The sequence below is a fragment of the Metarhizium robertsii genome (genome assembly GCF_000187425.2).
Source record: "Metarhizium robertsii ARSEF 23 chromosome Unknown MAA_Scf_6, whole genome shotgun sequence".
Lineage (NCBI taxonomy): Eukaryota > Fungi > Ascomycota > Sordariomycetes > Hypocreales > Clavicipitaceae > Metarhizium > Metarhizium robertsii.
Window position 1 is genome coordinate 2,196,663 of NW_011942204.1, and position 27,282 is coordinate 2,223,944.

General features: G+C 51.5%; 9 protein-coding genes across 9 annotated transcripts; 4 read left to right on the top strand and 5 right to left on the bottom strand.

Annotated features, from left to right (window-relative positions):
* Positions 1-683: 683 nt before the first annotated feature.
* On the top strand, positions 684-2,446 carry MAA_06181 (Tetratricopeptide repeat-containing; the record flags this gene model as incomplete). The annotated part of the gene is made up of 3 exons (XM_007824179.1): positions 684-1,330; positions 1,389-1,721; positions 1,786-2,446. 3 exons carry the CDS (start codon positions 684-686, stop codon positions 2,444-2,446), a joined length of 1,641 nt encoding a protein of 546 aa, XP_007822370.1.
* A 1,493-nt stretch (positions 2,447-3,939) lies between these two features.
* Positions 3,940-5,308, bottom strand: MAA_06180 (peroxidase manganese-dependent 1; the record flags this gene model as incomplete). Its single annotated transcript, XM_007824178.2, has 3 exons — positions 3,940-4,137; positions 4,242-4,708; positions 4,750-5,308. 3 exons carry the CDS (start codon positions 5,306-5,308, stop codon positions 3,940-3,942), a joined length of 1,224 nt encoding a protein of 407 aa, XP_007822369.2.
* A 2,662-nt stretch (positions 5,309-7,970) lies between these two features.
* On the top strand, positions 7,971-11,111 carry MAA_06179 (glycosyltransferase family 1 protein; the record flags this gene model as incomplete). The annotated part of the gene is made up of 1 exon (XM_007824177.1): positions 7,971-11,111. One exon carries the CDS (start codon positions 7,971-7,973, stop codon positions 11,109-11,111), a length of 3,141 nt encoding a protein of 1,046 aa, XP_007822368.1.
* A 1,577-nt stretch (positions 11,112-12,688) lies between these two features.
* Positions 12,689-14,241, top strand: MAA_06178 (mevalonate kinase; the record flags this gene model as incomplete). The annotated part of the gene is made up of 2 exons (XM_007824176.1): positions 12,689-12,880; positions 12,961-14,241. 2 exons carry the CDS (start codon positions 12,689-12,691, stop codon positions 14,239-14,241), a joined length of 1,473 nt encoding a protein of 490 aa, XP_007822367.1.
* An 847-nt stretch (positions 14,242-15,088) lies between these two features.
* MAA_06177 (Apc13 domain protein) lies at positions 15,089-15,569 on the top strand (the record flags this gene model as incomplete). The annotated part of the gene is made up of 2 exons (XM_007824175.2): positions 15,089-15,166; positions 15,279-15,569. 2 exons carry the CDS (start codon positions 15,089-15,091, stop codon positions 15,567-15,569), a joined length of 369 nt encoding a protein of 122 aa, XP_007822366.2.
* Positions 15,570-15,869: 300 nt separating this feature from the next.
* Positions 15,870-16,609, bottom strand: MAA_06176 (TRAPP I complex, Trs31; the record flags this gene model as incomplete). The annotated part of the gene is made up of 2 exons (XM_007824174.1): positions 15,870-16,311; positions 16,410-16,609. The coding sequence occupies 2 exons, from the start codon at positions 16,607-16,609 to the stop codon at positions 15,870-15,872; spliced, it is 642 nt and encodes a 213-aa protein (XP_007822365.1).
* Positions 16,610-17,032: 423 nt separating this feature from the next.
* MAA_06175 (uncharacterized protein) lies at positions 17,033-18,790 on the bottom strand (the record flags this gene model as incomplete). The annotated part of the gene is made up of 3 exons (XM_007824173.1): positions 17,033-18,015; positions 18,067-18,229; positions 18,287-18,790. 3 exons carry the CDS (start codon positions 18,788-18,790, stop codon positions 17,033-17,035), a joined length of 1,650 nt encoding a protein of 549 aa, XP_007822364.1.
* Positions 18,791-20,960: 2,170 nt separating this feature from the next.
* Positions 20,961-22,154, bottom strand: MAA_06174 (CRAL/TRIO domain protein; the record flags this gene model as incomplete). The annotated part of the gene is made up of 2 exons (XM_007824172.1): positions 20,961-21,373; positions 21,479-22,154. 2 exons carry the CDS (start codon positions 22,152-22,154, stop codon positions 20,961-20,963), a joined length of 1,089 nt encoding a protein of 362 aa, XP_007822363.1.
* An 888-nt stretch (positions 22,155-23,042) lies between these two features.
* On the bottom strand, positions 23,043-27,050 carry MAA_06173 (Inositol polyphosphate-related phosphatase; the record flags this gene model as incomplete). The annotated part of the gene is made up of 4 exons (XM_007824171.2): positions 23,043-23,167; positions 23,243-23,337; positions 23,410-26,942; positions 27,009-27,050. The coding sequence occupies 4 exons, from the start codon at positions 27,048-27,050 to the stop codon at positions 23,043-23,045; spliced, it is 3,795 nt and encodes a 1,264-aa protein (XP_007822362.2).
* Positions 27,051-27,282: the final 232 nt, after the last annotated feature.

Consider the following 27,282-nt stretch of genomic DNA (forward strand, 5'->3'; position numbering starts at 1 on the left):
CCTAATCATGACCTGGTGCAGGGAGCGCTTCGGTTCGGTCCGATCCTTCGCGTTTTGGGGCGTCGGCTTGTTACACACAAAAAAGGTAATTTGATGTCTGTACTGTGTGACAAAGCGGCGGTGGCTTGCTAGGGGTCTTGTTTAATGAATTACTTTATTCGACCAACGCACCATAACGTCTTATCATTCCATTCTCATTGGAGAGTGGAAGCATCTCTCATTTGGGGCGACCCTGCGACGAGTCTTCTCGCTCTTTGCTCCCCCTTCCATATTTCGCGACATTGGTACATCCAGGCATCAAGCATCAATGACGGAGCAGTGACTTTGTCTTGAGAGCGCTAGAAGTGGAATGCTAACAGTCTGATACCGCCATACTTGGCCGGATAAGAACCCCATTGTGGCACAAGGCTTTGGAGAAGTACAAAGAGGAGTTACAAGCGGCTGCAGATTACCAAGATATTCAGAAGGTCCACACCCTCGAGCAGCTGATAGCTTCATTTTCCTCCATCCAAGACTCTGCTCCGACCAACTATACCGCGGTCCTGTCCTTCAATAGTATTGCGCCGAGGCTCAAGTTGATCGATGACTTCGCGGCGGTACTAGCCCTGTGCTTCGGTGCTAACGCAGCTTAAAAGCGACGAAGAGAAAAGGGACGTTGCGGTGGCTACATATAAGGTGAAGAAATGGCTTGCCACGACAAGTTCGTTACTGTAGTCTCATACCCCTACTCTTGTTATACTTATTCTCTGACTGCTGTAGACTCTACCTTCCTCCTTGTATTCGACAATGCGGACGACCTTGCTGCTCTAAAGACAGCATGGCCGACCGCTATTCATGGCTCAGTACTTTTGACAACCCGAGATTTCATAGTGGCCACGTCTTTGGCTACCAAGTACGTGTTAGTTGATGCGCTGAGCGACGAGGATGGTAGTAAGTTGCTTCTGAAGGCATTGGACCACGACGACAGTTCGCCAGATGCCCAACAGCAACAGCAACAAGCTATTACCATCACCAAGATTTTTGGTGGACTGCCTTTAGCTCTTACGCAGATCGGCGGTTTTATTAAGCAACGAAAGATGTCTTTAAATGAGTTCTTGCCACTTTACAAACGTCATTCTTCTAAAATCAACGCACGCAAGGCTCCTGGCAGTGATTATAAGTATACTCTAAGCTCAGTATGGGATGTCTCCTTCGAGAAGTTAACCGAGAATTCCACCCGTCTTCTCAACTTACTATCATTCTTTGAACCGGATAGCATCTCCGAGGAGATATTATTGCAAGGTTCTCAGAGTATAGTTGATGAATTTTCTTTTCTGTCCGATGAAATGGAGTAAGTAGCAAAGATATTCCACCAAGGCATCTGGATTGTACTGATACCGTAGTTACAGCGTTGGTGATGCATCAGAAGAGCTCCTCCGAGCGGCTCTTATCAATCGAGCTGGTGTATCGCCGACACTTTCGATCCATCGCCTAGTGCAGTCAGCGGCTCGGACGAGACTCAACGAGACACAGACGGCCGAATATTTCGACGCTGTCGTTCATTTGCTGCGCTGGGGATTCCCAGATCACTCAAGCACAGATATCGGTCACCAGATTGCAGCTTGGGGACGATGTGAGAAATGCCTTCCTCACGTATACCACCTGGTCCAGCTCGCAAAACACGAAGGAAAGAACCCGGAAGATCGGCAACAGTACGCTAATCTCCTCCTCAGATGCAGCTGGTAAGTGTATGTAGTCTACTTGGTATATTCTTCCCTATCCTCCCACTAACGACTTCCTCTGGAGGTACCTTTACGAGAGCGAGATGTACACTATCGCTAGAGGAATGGTGGAACAGGCGATTTCGATCTTTGAAGATACGACAAGTCTGGAATACGCAAGCGCTATCGACCTCGGCGGCCTCATCGACTTGGACTTGGCTCAGCCCGCTAAAGCCTTGGAGCCCTTCACACGTGCCCTGGAGATACGCAAGGCCAACCTGGGGTCAGACGACCCCTTCATTGCCTATAGCCTAAACAATGTTGCGTTGGCATACACCGAACTGGGTGAATTAGACCTTGCCTTGTCTGCTCACCAAGAGGCGATTCGTCTGAGGCTGAAGGCGAATAGCAACAGAATCGGCAACTCCTACAGCAATATATCGAGTCTTCTTCTTCGCATGGGCCGTCCTGAGGAAGCTGAGCAGAGTCTCGCTAAATGTCCAGCCCTAAAAGACTTTAGTGATGAGACCTTTCTCAGCACCGGCAACCCTCGCTTCTCAGGCGACATGGTCTTGTTATCTCGTATTCGGCTTGCCCAGGGCCGATTGCCTGATGCCTTGAGACTGGCATCGAAGGCTTTGGAGTTTCGTCGAAAGTTGCTTGGCAACCGGCTCAAAACGTGCGATTCTCAGTACGATGTAGCGTCTATGCTATTGAAAGACGGTCACATAATCTCAGCAATGTGAGTGCTCCGCTCCCTGGTCACAGCTTGCGGATTCTGCATGTCCTGACCTTTCAGGTAACTGCTCCAAGACGTTGTCGGCATATCTGAGACATTTGTCGAGGGAGATGGCCAACGGGCTCGAGCATTGTGCACGCTTTCAAAAGTCTATGCAGTTCGAGACATGCTCGCCAAATCAACAGCTTGCAGAGAAAGGGCCGTAGCTTTGCGTTCTTTGCTGAGACCGGATCTCGAGGCTGCTCCCTTTGAGGAAGAAGAATTCTCCAAGCTGTGTCTATGGATGTTGTGGTAAATATGGTTGGTAGATGTTTGGGCTTGCTATTATCCCCTTGGAGCTTGCTGTATCCTCAACCGCCCATTGCCCTCTACTATGTGGTATTGAATGCCTGCGCATCTACAGACTGAGCCAATGGGCTGCGTCGGCGGCACCTACAAGTACCGTGGACAACACGTTACCTGCATGGTAGATTGCCAGACGCGATTACCTCTATTTGTTGAGGCATTGAAACAAGCGCTTGGCCGAAACTAGGTTTGTCTAGTGGCTGTGGTTATATGTATTGGATCGTGCCGTGATAGTAGCTGAAATGGAGAGCGTTGCAAGTCTCAATCAGACGTTATTGAGTTGGTTGTTTTACTTTATACCTTCTCTAGACAGAAGTCATCGGAACTTTGCAATGGGGGTTGAAGCTCGTAGCTTTGAATGAAAATATTAGGGTATATACGCGAGTATATAAAAGGCTATATTGTCTTGATATATTTTTAGGTGCTGAGAATATGGCTTGTTATTCCTTGCTTACCACACGAGCGAGGTCTGCGTTTACTTGCAATCATTGAAGGACTCGCGGGTGAAACGAGTTGGAGGTGGTTTATAGTATTTCATAGCATTTCTCTCTTTAGTTCTAGCTAGTATCATAAGATTCATTCTGCTTGGGCCTCGCAGGGTAGCTAGCATACATGGTGTTTGCCTGCATATTGCTGCCGTTTGATATAAGAATGACTTTAACTATTTGAGCTAACTGCTTGTTCAAGTTACAGGTATAAATACTAGCTCGAATAAAGCTGTTACTTTCCGTGACAAGTAAATCTCTAAACATATTAGTGTTTACTTAGGATCTAGTATCTACCTAGCACGTATAACAGCGCGTATAATACTCGTATATTACAAACCAGATACTAGAAACCTAAACCCACTACATTTAAGAATCTCCTGCTAGGTATCGTATATAGCTTTCACCTTGGGCATCCATGAATGACAAAAAGAGTGTAATTTTCTCTTCCTTGTTATTTCTCAGAACAAGACACAAGATCAAGACAGGATAAGAATAATGCACATCTCATCTTTCCAGCTATTAAAACTCCTAATATTTATGACTTTATGACATTCCCAACCACATCGAGCCTTATTATCAAGTAAATTGCCTGTGTCTGCTAACCTACCAGACTTCACTCAGAGCACCTCGCGCAACAAACGACGTCTTGCAAAGCATCCAGTAGACACTAGACTACAATAATATCTCCATTGGACGCGTTTCTGGAGGCATCAGGCGCCCCGCCGTTGGCAAAGTCCGCCAAGGCCGCGGCGTCGGGGGACGTGAAGGAAGTGATGGGCAGCGGGAGCGCCTTTGTGCACTCGGTCAAGTCATTGGTATTATACACGCCCAGCATGCTCATGCGAACGTACGCCGCGGCGTAGGCCTAGTATGAAATTGTCAGAATATCAAATCCATCAAGTGTGTACTACTTCTACCACGAGCTCAAAAGCAAACAGCTCTTTTCTTTCTTTCTTTGGTCTCACATACCCCGTTCCAAGGACGCTGTCCCTGTGTCCCGGTAAACGCCGTCCAGGCACCCTTGGTCCTAGAATCTTGCGATAGACTAACATCGCTTTGAAACTTGAACACCTGCTTGGGCGAATTGGCGTCGGTGGTCTCTCCGTAAAAGTTGGTGTCCCATACACCGGGGGTGCTGTCCTGGGGGTCTCCAGCGCGGGCGGTGTCTACAAAGAACTGCTGGCTGGTGGTGTGCGCGCCGACCAGGGCCACGAGCTGGTTGGCGCTGATGGTCTTGTTGGCAAAGAGAGAAATCAGCTGGTCGGCCGGGTCGGACGGCGATGGCAGGAGGCCGTCTGGCGATGGGTTGGCGTTGTCTTTGCGCCCGACGAAGCTGCGGACTCGGGGGCCGAGGGGGCAGACAACCGTGGCGACATTTGCTAAAGGACCAGTTGAGATGTTAGCAAGAAGCGCGACTACTCTCATCTCTGGACCGCCTGGGAAACCAGGTCATGGGAGGGCAATGTGCAAAACGTACCGCCCATCTGGATCAGATCGGCCATGCTGACGCCAAAGGACTTGTACGTGTCGAACCAAGCCTGCATCTGGTTGCATCCGTCTGTCAAGCCGTTGTTGATCTTGCGGTCAAAGCATTCTCTGGCTAGAACTAATGACCCGTCCGCGCCGCCGTCCTTGCCCGTGTTTAAAGACCACGTTGCTGCGTCGTGGAATCCCATGCGAATGCATTGTCTTGCAAGGTTGTTGCAACGTCCGGCATCCCCCGTCATCTTGGACTTCATCTCATCCGCAATGTGCTTCCATATGCAACACTTGTCAGCCTTGCACTCGGCTGAGTTTTGGTCCGGAACCGAAGAATACGCCGTGGTCAGGTCTTGAGGATTTTCGTTGCCTTGCAAGATATTCTTAATGAGCTTCCCTGTCTCAGACATGGTGCTCTCGTCTTGACCCTCCAAGTCACCAGGTAGTTTCTTGGTATTGTCCTCATCTTGCGCACGGGATACATGCCGGAGTTCGGACATGCCTGGAAAGGCATTGGCCATGGAGATGGCAGAGAATATTACAAGAGTGGCCTTCATATTGAAATCTGGAGAGCAGTAGTTTCTGCTAAAAGGAAGAAAAGTGCAAAGGTTTAATGAAATAGAAAGAGTCGATGAGTTCCTCACCTTCTTCGACAATTCCTGGTCTACCAGAGAAGGTTTATATAGAGCTTCATTTGGTTTCTTGGCTTCTACGAACAAAGCGACCACTGCTCAAATATCTCTTTGTAACACATCTGGTATCGAAGCAAAACAGTCTGGTTTCCGGATAGTAACATACATTTTTAGATGGTTTCAGGTAATGTACGGTGGCCAAGGCTCTCGGGGCAGCGGTAACTCTACATCTAGCAACGTCAGCTGAGCCCCTGCAGGGAAGCATTCCGTATTCAAGTATAGCTTGTGAAACGGCTAACCGCTAATGGTTCCCGCATCTATCGAGTTGGATCTACGAACTTGCGACAAATACGGAAGCACCAACTCGTCAAGAAACGTCATTGGCCAATGGCTCAAGAGTTGATTGTCAGCTGCGATGCTGTCAAGTTTCAACCGACTGAAGCTGTCAAAGAGAAGTCAACCAGAAATGCTTGCTATTAACAAGACAACAACCAAGTTGTCTGGGGCCTTTTGTACATGGCAACCAACAACTTCCCCCATCAAGAACTCGAGTTGGAGTCTCAAGTCCCCGGCCAAGGCTACTCGGCTGCAACACCTTTGGTGACAACAACTGGCCACCAAAGCTGACGACAGCACTCGTCTCGAAAGAGAAAAGCGTTATTCGTTGACAACTGACGTTACATAGTTCCCTCGTAACTACCTGTGGTGGAGCATGGCTGAGGAGTCAACGGCCCGGGAGACTGGGGAAATTGTCTGTGCGAATCTCCACGGCCGAGACGCACAGGGGCACCTTGACCTGACAGCAGCAACCGGTGAACTATCCGCTCACATCCCTGACAAGTTTCACGTATCCGGCACAGCTTCACTCTCTCGTATTTGTGCAATGACCTTTCCCCTTTGAGGCTTAACGTCTAGATATAGCGGCGGAAGTGTAGCCGTCACGGAGATCGTCCGTTGCCGGATCCGACGTCTTTTTCCAGCCGGGGAGCAAGAAGATACGCTTGGATCCCTTTTGTCCGAATGCAACGTTCGTTGGAGTCGTCAGCTCATGCATACTTGCGCAAAAGCGAGCGTATAACAAGTTGTACAGAGCAAGCATACGCGTCAGGGGCCGTGCGTGGTCTTATCTCATGTGTGGGGGCTGTTAGTTTGTAGTTCTAGTAGATAGAGTGCAATATTAGTACGTAGAGGCAATATAGGACTGCTGCTATTTCAAGAAGTGAAGCTTTGCATGAGGCCAGCACTGGAGGCATGAAGGCAAATTGCCGTCTCCACTGGACACCCAGCGGGTATATTGTGTGGCAGCGCCCTTTACACTCAAGTACCATGAATATGAACCTAAGTGCTTATAGAACGTGTCGTCCTAGGAGTTGATTTCGCTAAAGGGACCGAAGCGGCTGTGACGCATGGGGCTACAAAGGGGGCCCCTGAATAGCATGAAGCTGAAGACGCATGACGAGTTTGAATATTCCATAAAAGAAACCGCACTCGACTTTTCTCAGACGCATCGCGTAGTTTCGTACTAGGTTGAAAACCAATTAGAAACGAAGTATCACACCATCAAAATCAATAGCAATAACTATGGTCATAGGAGGCTTCGAAACAACTGGCCATCAGATGCCACCTATGAGAGTCTTGTTAGCTCAAACTGTACATTTGGAGCAAGCTGTAGGATCTTGATTACTGGCACACTTATTATTAGCGAACAGTACACGGCGGGCGTCGCCGACATAGTGATAGTCGTGAGCTTTCGATAGTCGGCCACATACACCAGCCCTCACTGGCTTACAGGTCTGCAAGGCTTCCACCGCGGTCATCACGGTACACTATTTCTCGATACTCTTCTCCAATGCAGTAACCGTAGATATCCGGGGCATCCGAATCTCGCAGTACCGCGCCTAGCTGTGGTGTAAGTGAGTGAGGGTGTGGGAACCTGAACTTGAGTGGCGTCGGCGTTGCAACAAGGCGTTTTGGTTTGCGGTCTGGACATTTGCGCATCTCCATTCATGCCGATACAGAAACATTGTTGCCCCCGCACATACTCTGTCCAAAGGATATATTGGAATACAAAGAGACCCGTCGGCGCGCTTATATCATGTTATATCGTGACGTGTATTACTAGAACATACTAATTCGGTAGGCTGAGTAGTTTACTGCCAGCAGAAAGAGACTGTGAAGCTCACGACTAGCACCTATAGAAGCCTAGGTAAGCAGGTGTCCATCCTCTCAGAGAATCACAACTAAGGACCGGCCTATTGTTGCCACTATTAGCACTTTCAAGCCCTGGCGCCGGTTCTTCCGGCAGCAGGTAGCTCTAGCTCCAAGAGGCTGGCGTTGGAGCATGGCCACTCACCATCTAAAGATTTATAAAGCTTCATTACAATCAACGTCGGATGTCGGACGTCGGACTGGTCACTGTCGAGTCTTACGTGCTTCCAAGGCGACTAATCGCCATATCCATCGCCAGCTACGGGTAAAGGCATGTGGCCCAGTAAAAAAACATCAACTCCGGACATAATCAAGAATACTGAATGAAACCTAAGCTCTCCGCCGCTCGGAAATAATGGCATTCAACCCTAACTTCGCCATGGATGCTACTGAAGGCTCAGCCGCGATGCCGAGCCGTCACCACAATGATGATGATGATCTTGACCCGCTGCAGACCACTGGCTCCCTCAGCAAACCAAGAGAAGCAGTCCAATCACAGGAGCACATTCCGGTGATTCGAGATTCAGAGCCCTCCCCAGCAGGTGGTGCATCTTTTCAGCGCAGATTCCCAGCGTTGGAGATGTGGCAAACAACCGACTTTGCAGACAAGCGGGAGCGGGCTCAATCGATCCCAAGCAGAGCTTGGATCCCGCTGATGGGTAGCCTCGTAGAAGAAGAGAAGGGCGACGCGTCGGATTCATCTGATTTCCTGGACGACTCGTCTCCAACCGAGAGCGAAGGGGAAGTAGACACCCGACGAAAGAGCGTGCGCCACAAGCCTTGCGTGCCTGACAAGAAAAGATTGTCAAGACTCATCAAGTTGAATAAACACTGCACAGGAACATGCAGGGCGCAAAGAGATGGCCGGCTGAGCATCTCGGTCCACGAAACCCAGGGGACAGGATACATGGCAAATGCCATGGGCGCCGTGACACACAGCATGCGTCCCAAGAGGAAGAGAGCCACAGTTCCGATGAAAGCTATACCAGCGCTTCCTCAGCTTCCAGAAAAGATCAACATTGTCATCATGGTGGTTGGCTCCCGCGGTGACGTCCAGCCGTTCCTGCGAATAGGCAAATACCTCAAGGAAGAGTTCCACCACCGCGTTCGCATCGCCACGCACCCGGTCTTCCGAGACATCATACAAGAGGCCGGACTGGAATTCTTCTCGGTGGGCGGCGACCCCTCGGAGCTGATGGAGTTCATGGTGAAAAATCCCGGCATGATCCCGACCTTTGAGTCGTTGAGAGCCGGTGAAATCGGAAGGCGTCGAGCGGCAATGGCCGTCATGTTTGACGGGTTTTGGCGGGCTTGTATTCATGCCACAGAGGACGAGGAGACGAGCCTAAGAGCCGATGCCATGGAGGGGAGAGACGATATCTTTATTGCAGACGCCATCATCGCCAATCCGCCCAGTTTTGCACACATCCATTGCGCCGAAGCTCTTGGGGTCCCGCTGCATTTGGTCTTCACCTTTCCCTACACGCCGACGCAAGCATTTCCGCACCCCCTGGCCATTATCAAGGGCGGCAACAAGTCTGGGAGTGACAAAGGATATACAAACTTCATGTCCTATCCCCTTGTTGAGACGATGACGTGGCAAGGCTTAGGTGACCTAATCAATGACTTCCGCGTGCAGAAGCTGTCCCTAGACGCCGTGTCTACTTTCTGGGCTCCGTACGCAATATATCGAATGCATGTTCCGTTTACATACTTGTGGTCGCCAGCCCTGATTCCAAAGCCTGAAGACTGGGGTGAGGAAATCAGCATCTCTGGGTTTGTGTTTCTCGATCTAGCATCAACGTTTAAGCCGTCCCAGGCACTGGTGGACTTCCTTAATGCAGGAGAGCCACCAATCTATATAGGATTTGGGTCTATCGTGGTGGAAAATGCAGATGCCTTCACACGGATGATATTTGATGCCGTTAAAAAGGCCGGCGTTCGGGCTCTTGTTTCAAGAGGTTGGGGTGGCTTGGGTCAAGACGACGTGCCAGACGACATCTTCATGCTGGATAATATACCGCACGACTGGTTATTCCCGAAGATCAAGGCATGTGTCCATCACGGCGGAGCAGGCACAACAGCCATAGGATTAAAGTGCGGGCTGCCAACTATGATTGTACCCTTTTTTGGAGATCAGTACTTTTGGGGCAGCATGGTAGGCAAGTCTGGTGCTGGCCCGCAGCCCATACCGTACAAGCATCTTAACGCGGATAAGCTGGCCGATGGGATTCGATATCTTCTCACCACAGAAGCCCAAGCGGCGGCCGGCAAGATTGGGGAATCCATTAGACATGACGGGGACGGTGCCATGAACACAATGGAGAGTTTCCAGAATCAGCTCCGGATGTACGGTCCTCCTAGCCTTAGCTGCTCCATAATCAAGTCGGACGTCGCCGTGTGGAAGGTGAGGGGCACGCATATTAAGCTGTGCGTGCTCGCCGCGGCAATCCTAGTAGACAGCGGTCAACTCTGCTGGAAGAAGCTACGTCTGCTGCGACACTCGGAGTGGAGCGACTTTGAAGGGCCCGGCGAGCCCGTAACGGCTGTAGCTGAATCGGTCAAAAACTCCCTGCGAGATGTGTTGAGCGGCATTGCGAGCGCGCCGTATCGTGTTGGGAAGACAGCCAAACGAAGGATACGGCACAAGCTGCGGGAAAGGGGAGATAGGAAGAACAAAGATAATAGTCGGCCATCGTCATCGAATACTCTCATCGAGAAAGCGAGCGTGGCTGCAAAAAAGCAGGAAAAGACGCGGAAGCTATCGCTCACTCGGGTGCCAAGCGTGAGGCAGTACGGTAGGGATATTTCGGCAAGTATGCGGAAAACAGGGCTGGCTGTCGTGAGGGCTCCCACGCTCTTCATCGTTGCTCTTGCTCAGGGACTTCATAATGCCCCGCGACTATATGGCGACGATACCGTCAGACGATCGACGAGGGTAACTGGCATTCGCTCCGGACTAGTAGCTTCGCGCAGGGAGTTCATATGGGGGATTTATGATGGCGTTACGGGGGTTATTCGTCTACCAATTCAGGGCGCCAAGAATGAAGGCGTAGTTGGGTTTGTCAAAGGGGCCGGCATGGGCATAGGCGGCTTGGTGTTGAAGCCCATCTCTGCTATAGTAGGCCCCTTTGGGTACACCATGCAAGGGCTCATGAAGCAGATACAACGTCGACGTAGTCCGGCCAATTTTGTTCGCCTCGCGCGTATTGCGGAGGGTCAGCGAGAGTTGGCGGCTTTGCAGGCGCCCGAGGCCGAGACAGTCAGGCAACAAGTGTTGGCAGGCTGGCAGGTCTTGGATAAGTTGAGCCAGGCGGTTGCAAGCGCGCAGGGCTACTTTGTCGGCAAAGTTGACAAGACGGAGTTCATGTTTATGAACGTCGAAAGAGCCAAGGCATGTCTGGATGATTTGAGCTCTGGGAAGAGTCTTCGGCAGGTTATGGATACGTACAAATCGTGGAACGTCAAGCCGCATGATCCAGCCGCAAAATCAGGAGCATTTCGCAGCACAAGATCATAGAAGAGGATTATGAAGGTGTGAACAAAAGAAGACGACGAGATCGCCAAGGAATTCTGTATAAACTTGTGCTCGTGTCCGTAGGTCATGCGGCGGTTTGCGCTCCCAAGCATCACCACTCACTAGGCCGTTACATTGTACTCGGTATGACGCAGCAAAAATCGGCTGATGAGATGCAAGGATAGGACGAATGCGGGAGCATATTAAAGAGGGCTGCGCCCCTGGTCGCTGGAAACGTGGCTGTGGCAGTGGTGAATGACGGGCCACTTTGTTGGATGGAGACAGTGGTGTTGGTGTTGGCGTTCTAATTTCGGGGCTTAATTGCGACTGCAATCAAAGGAGAGGGTCTGTAGCTCCATGCCGTCATGCAGTAAGCATCTGTAAGTGCGTCTAGATAGGAAGTTGGTTGTCTTCGTTGATGCACCTGGATTGGCCATGTTTCGTTGTGGTTGTTTGTGTTGTGCTTCCGTCGGTCAGCCAAGCCACTCACTGCCTGGCATGACCAATATTTTGAGTGTACGAAGTGCGTCCACACCTCAACCCCCTGCCTCTACGTGGTCTTTGATGGGCGGAGGCGGATGCATGTTTCGACAAGACGACAGCCGACTCCTGCCTTGGAGGTAGTAGTTACTAGTAGTACCATTGAGATGCCCGCGGATCTCCTAGCCAATGTTGCATGTTTTTCGGCTTCAGTAGCGTTCCAATTAGGAGCTGGAGATTACCAAGACTCCACATTTGCTGTTCCAGATTCCGTTATCGTCGTCTCGTCGTTGAGGAATAAGTTAAAAAAGGGACCAAAGGGAGTCTCCGCCACTGGGAATGCGGGATGCAGATGGTGGGTTGGAGGGTGGATCGAGTACTCCGTAGTACGATGAGAAATGTCATTTGGGTAATGTCTGTCGCTCAAGTCGCTCAAGGAATCCGGTTACACTCGGGGGACAGTTGGTCCATTCAATGATCAGGCACTTATCTAGGTACCTAGGTAGATTAGGTAGGTAAATATCAAGATGAGCGCCTGCCCATCTTGCAACTTGAAACTTGACACCAGCGTCATCTTTGTTGTTTTCCCTCCCCGTGCGGCGAGATAACGACTCTGTCTCCCTTTTTTTCTATGTTTCAAAACCAGTCCACAAGTCTTCCTCTTTGAAATCCTGCTCAGTCGACATACATATGCAGGACGCTGTCTTGGGAGTCGGCCCTGCCCGCTTCAGCACTCGACCCTTGCAGCAGCGAGCCGCAGCCCGATTCCTCGCCTCCACACCGGACCAGAGCAGGCCCCAGCACAAGGTACATACATAGCTAGAGCCCAGGTGCATCCTCATCGGCAACCACCTGACCTGCAGAGCTGTTGGCCCCTCGGATTGCGCCCTCGAATCTCTGCCGCACAACTCGGCCCCAAAGAACAAATAAAAACAGAGAGAGAGAAGAGGGAGAAAGTTTGGAGACAACGAAAGCGAGAGGAGGAGGAAAGTCTTTCAGTACGGATATTCGAAACGACAACCACAACGCCAGCCAGGTTCCTCTCCTTCCCTGTCCGCCCCCAACGATCCGACTGACAAGGCGTCATTCGAGATTCCGAGATGCACAAAGGCGTGCATGGCAATGGCACCAACGGCCCAAGCAATGGCAAGCCCCATGTGAATGGCGATGGGCCTCTGGTGCATCGCATAAAGGCCGACCGAAAACAGTCCAGTCCAATGGCCCCGGCCTTTATGGTGTCTGCGCCGGGCAAAGTCATCGTCTTTGGAGAGCATTCTGTTGTCTATGGCAAGGTGAGTCTAGGATGCCTCCAAGATTTCGTACACAAGTAACCCGTCCAATTGCATATGCTGACCGTCACTCGTCGTCTCAGGCCGCCATTGCTGCTGCCATTTCGTTGCGATCTTATCTTCACGTTACGACCCTCTCCAAGTCTAAGAGAACAGTCTCTTTGCGTTTTACCGATATCGACCTCGTGCACACGTGGAATATCGACGAACTTCCATGGGACACTTTCCAGCAGCCTTCCAAGAAGAAGTCATATTACTCCCTCGTCACCGAACTCGACCCCGATCTCGTCGCCGCCCTTGAGCCTCATGTTGACGTCTCTCCAGACAGCCCAGAGGACATCCGCCGAGTCCACAGAAACGGCGCTTTTGCCTTTCTTTACCTCTTCCTCTCGCTTGGATCCCCTTCATTCCCTGGCTGCCTTTACACTTTGCGTTCTACAATACCAATTGGCGCTGGCCTGGGAAGTAGCGCCTCCATTGCGGTATGCGTATCTGCTGCCCTGCTCATCCAGTTACGCACACTCTCCGGACCTCACCCCGACCAGCCGCCTGAGGAGGCTCGGCTACAAATCGAGCGTATCAACAGATGGGCCTTTGTATACGAGATGTGCATTCATGGCAATCCTTCAGGGGTAGATAATACCGTGGCCACACAAGGCAAAGCTGTGGTATTCCAGAGGTTAGATTACAATAAGCCGCCGGCTGTGAAGCCACTCTGGGACTTTCCAGAGCTTCCATTACTCCTTGTCGACACCAAGCAGCCCAAGTCAACGGCTCACGAGGTTGCCAAGGTGGGCAAGCTGAATAAAATGCATCCGAAGCTAGTGGGATCGATTCTGGATGCAATGGACAAGGTGGCTAGCTCCGCATCTGAGCTGATTGCCGACGACGACTTCGACGAGGAGGACGAAGGGAGCTTAATGAAGGTCGGCGAGCTCATGACTATTAACCACGGTTTGCTAGTCTCGCTAGGTGTTTCGCACCCCCGATTGGAACGAGTGCGCGAATTGGTTGATCACGAGGGCATTGGCTGGACGAAGCTCACTGGAGCCGGCGGCGGCGGGTGTTCAATCACACTTTTGCGGCCCGACGTTCCAAGAGCAAAGCTTGATGAGCTCGAGGAGCGACTAGACAAGGAGAACTACGCAAAATTTGAGGCGACGCTTGGTGGCGACGGTGTTGGAGTTTTGTGGCCTGCGATTCTGAAGAACGGCACTGAGGAAGATGAGGAGGGCGGCATGGAAATCGACTTGGAGAAGTTCCTTAATGCGGAAGGCACCGAAGGTGTCGAGAAGCTCGTTGGCGTTCATGGAGACGGCGGCGAAAGAGAAGGCTGGAAATTCTGGCGCGTGGAAAGCCGATGAAAAAAGAATCTCAACAAAATAAAGGAAGAACTTATTGACAAAGGGAAAAGGACGGGCGGCTCAGGAACTCGGTATTCTCCCAGCTAATGTATTCTTATGTCGGACTAGTGTACCATGATGTCTACATTCGTTTCCCTGGAGGATGTATTTTTTACAAGGCAGCCAAGTCCCTAATGGTTGGACTGAGCTTGCTGGAGGGATTAATTTAGAGCATTTTTACCTTGCGGTATGCATTTACATTGTTTGTTATGCAAAAACAGTAATGAGGATGACTCAACTATGGTGAAAGGGACAGCTGGTGTGACTGGACGCACTTGATGTACTCATTGGCATTCACTATGCGGAAACATGAACTGGCTTTCGTTTTCACTATTCGTCGTGGCTCGGCTCGTTTATTCCGTCTCATGCCGCTACACCAATGTAGTCAAGGTTCATAAATGTTGTGCAAGCACGATGCTTTCAACCGGTCCAGGCTGCCAGTCGGGGTTTGTTTGTTTGGGTGAATTCGGTTAAAGACTGAATGTTCACGATAACATTGAAGAGTCTAGTGGCATACAACATGCGGTCAACAAGTATATACAATGGATCTGACCGTCAGTTCGGCAAGCGCTGATTTTCTGTGGGTTTTTTTTCCTAATGTATATCGAAGAGAAGCCTTTTCCACTATTTTCCTGTCACATTTTTGAACTGCTTTCATGGATTGATGGATGAATCCAGAGGATAGCTCGTTGCAGGTTACCGACGTACCTGGATAGTCACTGTATACAGTGACTATAGTGACGCTCAAAGCTCCGACGCCCCCACTTTATTCAACCCAAACATCAATCTCACTCGTACCACAGCCACTATGTCACTTCACAAGAACAAAACATCCCCCAAACCAGCATCCAAACCACGCAGACTCCTGGAGGGCTTTTCCACAATGGTACGTGTATCGACGCGTCTCTACTTGCACCTACCAACCACTCAGTGTCGTAGCCATGTGCTTCAAACCAAATAACCCGCGAGTATCATCACTAACACACACGTGCGCGCAGAACAAGGACTCATCCTTCACATATGTACACATGTCAACCGCCTCCAACGCAGACCTCTTTGAAGACTTTTGCAAGGACAAGCTCCCCTCGGATGAAATCTTTGTCCCACCACAGCACCAGCCGCTGAACCCGGAGGACGAGGATGACGTGGTGCCCGATCAGCACGCTGCGTTTGGAATCACGCGTGCGACAAAGGAGGTGAGGGGAGCGGCATGGAAGGACTTGGGCCTGGGGGAGTTGATGAGGAAGGGCCCGCCAAAGGGCGTGAGCGGGAAGCGGTTGCCCAGGTAGAGTCGGATATGTTATGGTGGTTAAGTCTCACTTGCGTGTGATGCTGGATACGGATACAGAGGCACTAGGTAGACACGATAGCGGCATTGTTACTTGCCTCCGAGGTCAGCAACGACCAGAGTTATGAGTCTTTCATTTAGCGCGGCGTTTACGAATACAAGCACATGCCACGACAGGATATCACTCCCCAGTAAACCCAAACCTAAACCCAAATCCAGACACCAACACCAGAAACGCCCAACGTTGTCATTTCCCTCCCCGCTTCAAAGGAAATTTGGAAAGGCCAAAAAAAGAACATGATCAACTCTTCCCCAAAAGCCCGTCCCGCTCAACAACCTCGCTCCTAAACTTGACCAAGAACACAGTTTTGCCGGGCCACATGTCCCCCTCGCCGACGGTATGCGCGGTCACCCTGGCCGGGAAATCCGCGCCATCACAAACACCCTCGACGACGCCGGCCACAAACGCCGCGCAATTCAGCTGGCTCATCTCGCGCGGCACGCTAATGTACTGGTTGACGAGCGGTTCGTTGTCGATAATCATGTACTCGTCGGGCGTGTCGGGGTTGTTGGACTTTTCCAGCCGGTCCGCCTGCCGGCCAAACAGGTGCTGCCACACATTCTGCTTGATGAAGTGTAGTAGGGAGATGATGCTGAGGGGGCGCAGCTGCGAGCGCGGCGGCTCGCGGTAGAGGAGGAGGTCGAGGAGCTTGAGGCCGATGGGGTGTCCTTGCTCGTTGAGCCTAGGTTGAACGAGGTTTTAGTTGGCCATTCGATTCCCTTTGTTCCTTTTTTTTTTTTCCTAGAGATCACGGTTGGCTGTGGATTTGGGCGTACATACCGCTGCTCGAGTTCTTGGATACCCTTTACCCTTCTTTGCGCATAGGTGACCATCTCACTAAACAGGTAGGCGAAGCTCGCTTGGCTCAGCTCGGCCGTCTTGGTGCGGTTGAGCGGGCGGTGGTAGATTGTCTTGCCATTGCTGGGCACGCGCAGCCCCGTCTCTTTCGTGCCTTGGGCTGCGGGCTGTATATTTGACATGGTCAGGTGTGGTTAAGTGTGTGCGTACGTGTGCTGGTCTGGAGCGGAGGGGTTGGCATGGCCAGGCTTGTCCCCGTCGTCGAATTGATATTGGAGACGGGGGAAAAGCTGTCTGGATAGCATACAGCAGCGATGTCATGTGGTGGGGCGACGATGAACCTTGGATAAATGTGCAGGGTAGCTGCTGCTGCTTCTGCGGACTAAAGTAGGATTAAGTGCATCGTAGTACTTATCATTCGTGTTTTTTTTTCAAGACATTGTGACACTTTAAATATATTAATTCAAAAACAAAACAAAATCTCCAAGTTGACATACTCGTGTACCTCAGCAGTCTTAGGCGCGCTTGACATTTCAGGTCCTGCAACCGCCATGTTGGCATCGCCCCTTCCTTCATTGCACAGTGGGGAAGTACCCTACACCGTCCTAATTAGAACCGGAGTTCTTTTGCTCCTTCATCTTCTCCACCCAACTTTCCACCTCATCAACTGCCTTTCTAGGATCTTCCTTTCGTAAAAGCATAAACTCCTGAATCTCGGCGGGTGAACACAAGCGGTCTGGAATCTTCTCGCTAAATTCTTCTGAAAGGCTTTTGATTTCCTCTTGCGACAGGGAGACTTTGTCGTTGTTCTGGTCCTTGATTCCCTTGCTAGCTGGCTTGTTTGGCTCTAGGGGAGTGGAATCCCCATACATTCGACAGAACAATGCCGCAGATTGCTGTTTTGTGGCGTTGTGGAACCCAATTTTGACATCCACGCGGCCAGGACGGATGAGAGCTTCATCTAGTGACTCGGGCTTGTTTGTCGTCATAATAAGGATGCGACCCTCCTGTGCCGCCACACCATCAATAGCATTCAGGAGACCACCAAACGAAAAGGTTTTGGTGATCATTCCTATCCTATTGGCTGTCCCTTGATTCCTCTCGACGCCTTTCGAATCTCTATCGCGTTGTATACCCGATACATCGATATCTTCTATCAGAACCATGCATCGTCGGGGAAGATCACGAAAGAGTCTCAAAAGATTCGCATCCGTCATATTAGGCTCACTCAGATTAACAGTATAGATATCAAGCAGAAAATATGCGGCTATCACAGCGACAAAACTCGTCTTTCCGGTCCCCGGTGGCCCGAAAAAGAGGTATCCTCGGCGCCAGGGGATATCACGAGCAGTATACCATCGCTCAGTTTTGGTCATGAGGAATTCTCTAATGTCGGGTAAAAGGAAATCTGTTATCGCTCCGGGAAGTATAACTGTTTCCTTGGATCGCTTGGGACGCTTTGCGGCTAGGCGCCATGAACTGGGTCTGTTGGTGTGGTCCACAACCTCGGGCCGATATATTATGGTCCTTTTCTTCATTTCGCAGTAGTACATCTCTTTGGCTTCGAGTAACAATTTGTCGATAGGCTCTAGCATAGTGTTAGTTGAGCCTTACTTAGGGCTCGTGGTGCTGAACATACCCCTCGAACTCCACAAACAGGAGATTTTAATCTCTTCGTCAGCATTCACCTTCAGCGGGAATTCGGAAGTTTCCATGACTAGACTCTTCGAACGATGTACGACAAAATATCTGTTTTTATGCCAGAACCTGGTCTTTCCTATCGCTGGAAAGTATTGATGGCGCTGCAAAAAGGGTCAGCAATCAAGCGTGGTGGCACAATAAGAAGTTACAGTCCTTACTACTCTGGATATCAACTTCAACACGTTGAGTCGTTGCTGATCGGGGGTTTCATCACCATCGTCTGTAACGTCGAGATTTTCAAGATCCTTGTCGTCGCAGTCGTCATTCTTCACGGTCTGGGCCACGAGGCGCGAGGTCTTAATCACACGTTCCTGCTTGGACAGCCACGCCTTGACATGGTCGTAGATCTCATCGTCTTGGGGAACAGTTACACTATGCATTAAATGATTTTCGATGAAGGCGTTAACCAGAGTGTACCCTTGGCCGCCAATCTTGATTGTTACCCAGAACACACCAAGAAGCGCCATGATAACGGATAGATCCAGTCCCAGTCGCAAACCAAGAATTTGGTATATGAACAGAAAGAACGGCTTCAGTGGTGATGCTCGGCCAGCGGTGGCAAGGAGGTTGTCGAAGATGTCCGCCGGGGAAAAGCCTGGTTGAGCTTCGGCCCTAGCTGGACCAGAGTCGTGCTGGGAGGTGGGAGGAAGCTCGGAATCCATCTTGGTGAGAGAGTTGGTGAGCCGATGATCTGTGATGGTGAGGACGTAAAACGGCTCCAGCCTCCGGTATATATATTCGAGAACGTCTCACTGAAAAGGCAGAAAACAGGGACAACAATCCTAGTCTTATTGTCCGGCACATGTTTCCGTGGTAAGTCCTTTGTGTTGTTTGGTTTGGTCAGGAGCTCATTCATTGCTTCGAAAGAAGTGGCGAAGCTTTTACTTGTGACGCTTTGTTGCCTGTCGGCTTGCAGGCCGTGCTCGTCGTGAACCAAGCGCCCCCTACAGGCTGAGGCGACGTCTCAATGAGTGGTGGTTGAATGCTACATGTTTCGAGGATGTTGACTCGTAAACTAAGCAGACTCGCTAATATTATCGCCTAGGTGGCAAACCGGGCCGGAGTGCAATCAGCGTTCGAACAAAGCTTGGACAAAGCTGGCGCTGCTATCGTAGAGGGACCACATGAAACTCGCAGAGCATAGTCCTCTTGTGCGACTTGAAATGGCTAAGGAATTCTCCATACACTGTAAAGCCAGTGACAGCCCCGACGCAATGGCCAAAATCCCTGGCCCCTGGTGCATGCGTGGCTGACGATGTTTATCCGCAGTCTCATTCAGCTCAGCCCGAGTACGCTAATGCGGACTCCCTTATTTCGATAAAATACTCGGTTTGCCCTGATAGGTTTCTCATTTTCCAAGAGGTTCAGCTAGATGACCAATCATTCCGCGCATTCCACATGGTCACTAAGACCAGGGCCGCACCGTTGTGATATCACAAAGGAAGAACATGGACATACACAAAACTCAAGTCAGTCAAATGTGCCAGTTTGTGTCCTCGAATAGCCAAGGTGACGCAAAATGCGACGTCGCATCAATATGAATCAACTCTTTGTTTTGAATGGCTCGAGCAGAGTCACTGCTGTGCACCTGACGCGCGCCTGACACGATGCTCACAGCAGCGAACACTCTCCGCACGCCTTAATTTGTTCATCAAAAGCTTGGGCATTAATCTGCTGCCCAGGGCCGTTGTTCGAAAATTCCCCCTGCTACGTCGTTCCGTTGACCTTGACCAACTTTTGTCGGAAACTTGCCCGATGACGTTTCACAGGCAGCTCGAGCCATGCTTTTTCTTACCGTGCAGAGGGGAGCGCGGAGGAGAGACCAACAATCTTTGCACGTCTTTGTACCTGGACCCAGATCGAAACACTGCCGCTGACGACGGGACCCTAAGCAAGGCACCCCTTGGGAACTCCGATGCTGAAAAGTGCGCGTGACGCGTCAGCAACAACCGACTGGAGATGAGGCTGGTTGCCTTGTTGGTCTGGGGCTCTGGGGGAGTGCCATGCATGAGTTGGTCCTACTGCATATAGTCTACATGTGCATAAATACGTGTGAATGTCATGTGTCATGTTACCAGCCCTGAACAGTGAAGCGGATGAAGAGGCTGTTGTATCTAGGAGTTGGCTTTCCCTGGGCTAGAGGCTTTTTTACTTTAAAACACAGAATGCCAAAGCAACTCGACTGCGTCTTATCTGATATGTGGCTATGGCAGCCAGTTAACCGCGGCCGCAAGCTTCCGTTTACTTCTCCCTTGCACACGGAATTGTCAGCATGTAAACAATGGAAATGTCTGCCATCATCATACCGCCGGTGAACCTCGGCTTGACAGGCAACAGGACACAACAAGTCGCACGGAAGCAGGTACGGGGGGTCAGTACAACAGTCACCGAATAGATGGGATCACGGACCGACTGCGCCCTGTTTCGGCCTCGCAGTCATGCAAATGCCAGACTTCAGAGCACAAAGACGCATCTGTATGAATCCATACCCCTGGCCATCATCATCTTTGAGGGATTCGAGACTGGCGGCCTTGTCCACCCCCTGAGCCCTGACATCGGAGCGGCGGCACGGGCCGACATTGAACTTGACGCAACATGAACCGCTGCGTGGCGATGCTCCTGTCAAGAAAGGAAGGGAAGAAAGGGAAGGGAACGAAAATATAGCCAAGTCTATCTAATTACGCTACTCTATGCAAACAGCAAAACAAAATAAAAAAAAGAAGAAAATACATGCCGCAGGGCTATTCTTAATTTACAAACATGGCAAAATTCAAATCGAAACGCAGATAACCCTCTCCTCTCACTCACCCCTGGGCCCCGGGGGAGCTTCGACTACGCAGCGGCAACCGGACACGCTCCCCCGTCCTCCACCGTCGCAGCCGCCATCTTCTCCTGCACAAGATCCACGTCGCCGTCGCCGTCGCCGTCGCCGCCCGTGTACTTGAAGCCGCCAACGCTCACGTCGGTCCCGCCGGCAAGGTAGTCCTCCGACTCGCCGACCAGGCTGCCGGCGGCCTTCCACCTGGCCAGCCTCTCCTCCCGCCTCCGGCGGCACATGCCGTTCAGGGCAGGCCAGTAGACGGCGTGGTCGTACTCAAAGTCCAGGTCGCCGTTCCAGTCGGAGCTCCAGAGCTGCGCCGCCGGCACGAACTGCCTCATGTCCTCGTTGAATTTGAGCTTCTCGCGCGTCACGGGGTGCATGAACGGCTGGATGAGCTTGAAGAAGCCCCGCACGATCCAGGGGACTATAAAAAAAATACCAAAAAAAGAAACGAATTGTCAGCAATCTCCTTCTCCCTCTCTGGGGGTTTTTTTTTTTTCAACCCTTGAAAAACACACAAAAAACTCACCGTTGATAATCAGCGCCTTGCCCAAGCGCTCCGGGTAGTGGCTCTGCAGAATATGCAGCACCTCCCGGGCCGTCGACACGGGCACGCTCGTATTCTGCCTCTGCGCGCTGGGCTTGAAGTTGATCATGAGGTTGAGCTTCTCGACGCCGGGGGGCATGACGTCGACGACGCGCTCGACCATGTAGAAGAGGTGGTGGATCTGGCGCGGGCTGGGGTCGGTGTTCTGCCGCCCCGGGTTGAGGTACTGGCACGGCCGGGCCTGCTTGTCGAACCCGACAATGATTTGCTTGCCCGTCTCCTGCTCCGGCGAGATGTAGTCGGCCGTGAAGGCGTCGAGCCCGTACTCGCGCCGCCAGGCGAGCGTGTCGCGCAGCCGCTGCTCCGACTCGCCCACCGCCCAGTTGGTCGCGCGGAGGTAGCGCAGGATGCACTCGCGGGTGAGCCACGCGCGCTCGTGCTCCGTCACCGGGCCCGACTTGTCTTGGTTGTTCTTGGACGCGCACTTGACCTCGCTGATGGACCTCGCGCGCTCCAGCAGCGTCGTGTACTTGGTCTGCTGGTCGGGCGTGAGTTCTGGACGGGGCTCGGCCGTGCTCTCGGGCGTGGGTGCCTCGAGGGGGACTTTGAGAGCCTCTGCTGCCGCCGGGGGCGCTTCCTGTGCTTCCTGTGCTGCCATGTCGGCGACTTGCCACCTGGTGTGTTTTTCGTCAAGTCTGGTGAGATTGTGGTGATGGTCGTCTCCTGACTCTCCTCTCCCCTTTCCTTTCAATGTTCCCCTTGCCCCACTGCTATCAATCTCCTGGTCCGCCTGTGCTGCGATTGAGGCGTGCAAGCGTCGCTGCCAAGTCTTTCGGTTTCTCTGTGTCAAGTAGTAAAATTCCTTTCTCCGTTAGTGAAGAGGAGACCAGAGAAAAAGAAAGAGTTCGGTTGGAAATAGTAGTTTATCGGATCTACGGAGTAGTACTGAGATTCATGATTTGATATTGAGCTGGAGCTGCCACCTAAATTAGCACCAAAGCCAAGGGGCTTGTCAGGGTCATCCTCCTGTGTAATTGGCCAGAGCCGGTATGAATGGGGCGAGTGCCGTTGCCGTCAGTGGAACTACCGAGTACCTCCGTCAGCCACCTCGCATTGAGTTTTTGTTCGGAAGCCTTCCCCCTTGCAACTCCGTCGGCTCCTGGGGGATGTTGTCCATGCACGTCAGGAAACAACCGACGTACGTGCGGGTATAAATACCTACTAAAACCTATACTTATTTCCAAGCAAGGTTACTTTGCCCCTCGATTCTATGTTCCCCTACATCGTAGAGTGATACCCCCTGCGCAACGTCTAATAGCCAACTTGTTCCAAACTACACGGACCCTGCCGGCTTCGTTCAAAAAGTTGGTCGTTTTCTCATTTGAATGACAACGTAAGTATTTTTGATGTCCACGTGAGCTTACAGTCATCATGCTCGATGCCATCAGTTGGGCGTTACCAAGTCTATCTTATCTTGGCATCAATTATATACCTAAATACCTAGGTAGCCATTCCCACCTCACGTTAAACCACCCATCCGTCAAAATCATTCGTAAGCCCCGTTAACGCCCGTCCCTCCTTCTATTGCGTTTTGACGGTACGCTGTCCCGGTCTCGCTAACCACCATTTGTCCGTAAAGATTCGTCTCGACGTTACGCTGGATATGCCCGCCTGCCATGAGGATTAAAAAAATTCAATGCGCCAAATATATGTGCTTGCTCTAATAGCCGTCGCTCCTATTCCTACTGGGGCTCCGGTGTACTCTTCGTGATGATTTCTCTTCTATTAGTGCCCGGCTTGTTACCTCGTCGAATCCGCAGTAGTGTGCAAGGTAAGCCATTCTAAGAAAGGTTAGCATAAATCCATGTTCCTTGATGGCCACTCTGTTGCTCGCAGCATGGTGAGTAACTCACTTCTCATTGGCCATGACTTGTGCTCGCACACTCTCAAATCGTCCCTGGCTCTCCATCCAAGCCCTGGCCCTCCCGGCGGCATCAACCTTCTTCACCCAGAGGCGGAAACTTCCCGTAACAGGTCGATGATCGCTGGCTCGCACTTCGTGTCTCTTGTAATCCAGTTGGCGTACGCGTCCCTGTCCTCGGAAGAGCAAACGATCACACCAGGCTGGACTTCGTCTCTTCTCACTGGTGTCATACGTATCTGTGCCGACATCGTACTTGTAGGTCGGCGAAAATGTTATGGGAAGCTCTTCAAACGCACGCAGGCGAAAGGCAGCGTTGCGACGTCGTGCCACCAGGAGCTGGTCGCGGTCAAGTAACTTGGCGAGCTGCTGCTGCTTAACCGCCTTAACCACGGTATCACGAGACATGGTATCAATACGGTAGTTGAGGTCACCATTTAGAATGCAAAGCTCATGGTCAAGAATCATGGACCCATCACCCCCGCCTGTGAATGTGTCCAGTCGCGTTTCTGGATCCAATTCGGTCGGAAACAAATTCGCCTCCAGAATCGCAGCAATATCGTTGTGACGCGAGTTTGCTTGCGATTGTCCAGCTGCCAGATGGCAGTTGATGAAACAGAGCGAAGTATCATCCACTCGGAATCGGATTGCAATGGCACCTTTATTTCCGTGTAGACCCCCCATGCCTCGCTTGACCTCTGCTGCGTTTAGGTCTCGGATCCTGTCCCTAATAGTTGATTTTACAAACACGCAAGTAAATAACCCCACTAAAGGCGATGATTGGAGGAGATGGTACAAGTCATCGCCAGGCATGTAGTCGTCCAATGTCTTGAGTAAAAAGTCTCTCCAGTCGCGATATTGATGACTCATGCGTTCTTGCTCGGTCCCTTCCTTCTTCTTGGATTTGAGAAGCCGCTTGGCTGTAGCCGTCTTGTCTTCCAAATCGACTAGTTCTTGGAATCCAAAAATAAGAATATCGGGAGACCCGCTCGACCGCAGCAGATCCTGGAAGAAGGTAGAGTCGCCGTCGCCTTTCGAATATCGGAGGCTATGGGGAGTTGATGCTCCAGCGTTCCATGTGAAAACCATGGCTTTGATTTCTTCAAACTCGCAATAGTCTATGTCTTTAGACTTGATGTCATCTTCCAGCCAGGTGTCCTGCAGCATACCGTCCCACAACCTGACTTTGCTATCAGTGCCAAGAGATGCAACTTGCAGCTGATCTATACGGTAGGCACTCGACGGGTCCATCTTCATCTTCAAGACTGATTGATCGTGCGCTTGCCACTCCTTCTTCAGAGTCCAGGGTTGCTCGGTAGTGTCGTATACACAAATCTTGCCCGTGTTGTAGGCTGCCCAAATATTATGTCCCACACCGGCAAGTCCATTGATCTTCCAGGAACTAACATTCAAGATCATTTGACAAGTGTAGTCTGATGACGAAAAAATACTCACTTTTCCGTCCATATGACCAAAGTACACCTTGCCAGGCATTGAACTGAGTAAGGTTCCGGCACTAACATCGCCACAACCGTCAGCGGTCAAAGGTCGAACCAACACCTGAAAGGGTCTGGACCCGTCAGTTGAAGGCTCAAACACCCGAATCGCTTTGCCAGTTGCGTGCCATAGTTCGCTACCAACCACCATGGAGAAGGTGGCACCTTTTGGAAGCCTGCTTGGCTGAATAATGGGATGGCTTTTCAGGTTCGGAACGCCATCATTGTCACCAGGCCAAAGATTCAGTGTGCCTCCTTCGTCTAGTGACCATAGTTGGTTGTAGTGTCGGTATATTTTCGTGATCTCCGCCTTGCCGTGCACACCTGCCCTTACTTCAGTAATCCGTTGCGTGGCCACCTCGACCTCCATGAGCTCGCCCATATTGGTACCGATCCATATGAAGGCTCCTTCGTGGTCTGGGTCGGCGGCTGGCTTAAACAAAACTGCAGTTGCCCTGACTCCTTCGGTGTGAGCAAGACTCATAATCTGCTCTCCATCTCGGATATTCCAAACTCTCGTCAATTGGCCACTGGTACAGGCCAGGTCACCACAAACGTCAAATATTCTAGGATCATATTTGGTCTGGATCTCATGGCAGCCCTTTTTGGCATGTGGTGGTTTTCGATTTACATTTGCGCAGTCCGGAAACGCCGTTACATGTGCAGCCGGCTCTGCACTTGCTGCAGGCTCAGGCTCGATACTACGGGGTGTTGGGCGACTGGCCGATATTGATGACGGAGGCAGCATGAGCGCTCGCGGATCAGGCACCTCCCTATCCGCGGACCGGCCAACCGTCTTTACGGGCACATGATTTCGGGTGGGTGGCGCAGGAAACTGGTGAGTGGTCAATTGCTGCTGCTGCGGCTGCTGCTGGGACCGTCCAGCTGGTGCGGAGCTGGATAAGATATCCGGCGTGGCAGAAGTTCGCTGTTGAGCTGGTCTAGGTGGTTTCGGGGGCGGTTTGTCTGAGCTGTAGCTGTTGGCGCCGTATGTCATTGCCGTCAGGTCGCTAGTCGATCGTTTGGGAGAGTGGGCGAATCGATCATCTATAGGGTGTTGCGTTATGAGAGATGGCTTGGTGGTTCCATTCACGATCGGATCACGTTCTGTTCTCCTGACTGCTATAGAGTGATGTACCGGTGGCGGCTCAAAAGCCGCACCTACAACAGGCTTAGTTCTGGAGACAAGGTCCTTGTTGGGTTCTGCTCTTGGTCGCATGGGTAGCTCAGGAGCACTCTCGTCTCCGTCAGGTTTTTCCGGACTGGCTGGTGGGCTGTTGAAGGGAGACGTCTCGTCAACAATGTTGCCTTTGCTGGACGTGCTGATCTTGCGCGTATCCGGAAGACTCGATGAAACCGGTGTCGTTTTTCTGGACTTGTCGAGACGAGGAGCTGGCGGCGGCGGAGGTTGCTTCGGTTCCCGCCTTATTTCGACAGACCGTCTTGGAGGAGGTGGTGATGGAGGCTGTGTCGAAGTCAAGCGAGGCGAACGGGGAGCAGAGAGAGGATGAATCGGGGTGATAGGTCGACTGGGTAGCTTAATGGGTATTGGCGAAGCGCCTGGGAGCTCTTGCGATGTAGCTGTCGTCGGATCTAAAAATGGCGATTGATTGGCAGACATAACAGCCGAAGAGTGAGTTTTGGGCGGAGATTGAGGTGGCAGGACTTTGAGAGCTGGCGGCGGAGGCATTGTTAAGGCTGGTGACTTGGCGCCGTCCACCAGTGGCCGCGTAGATGTATGTGCTAGCGCAGGACTTCCGTCACGAAGAGTGTTTGGTTCTGTCGCGTGGAGCTGTATTGGTTTCGCAGGAGACTTAACCGGTGTCTTTGGAGGAGCTGCTGCAAGGGAGCTTGCGAGCGCTGACGCTGGACTGGGAGAGGGAGGAGGATCTTGCGATAATTTGAAAGCTCGTAATCTATCAGGCTTGGGGGCTGGAGAAATGGGCCTCGAAGGCGCATTTTGAGGAGGGACGAGAGGAGCAGTTTGACTTAGATTCTCGAACCGTGCGAGGAGGGAAGACACAGGTTTCTAGGTGCGTCAGAGAGGAAAGCAATAATTGTGTACCCACAAGATGCAAAGATGGCTTGTACTTACGATAGAGGAACCATCAGGCCCATCATTGCCCGGCGGCTCCATGGTAGGAGAATGATGTGATGACATCGAATGCCAACTTCAATGCTGGTGTGGTATTGGGGACATGGGTTTGGGGCGTGAACTCCTTGTACACCCATTCTTTGCAAGGTCCAACGTTAAATCATGCCCGCGGGGTTGGCTTTGCGTTGAAGTAAGTTGTGGCGGGAACAGATGCGAATGCTTCGTTGCCTTGATGAGCCAATGGCCAGATTCCCTCAGATGGCTCAGTCGAGGC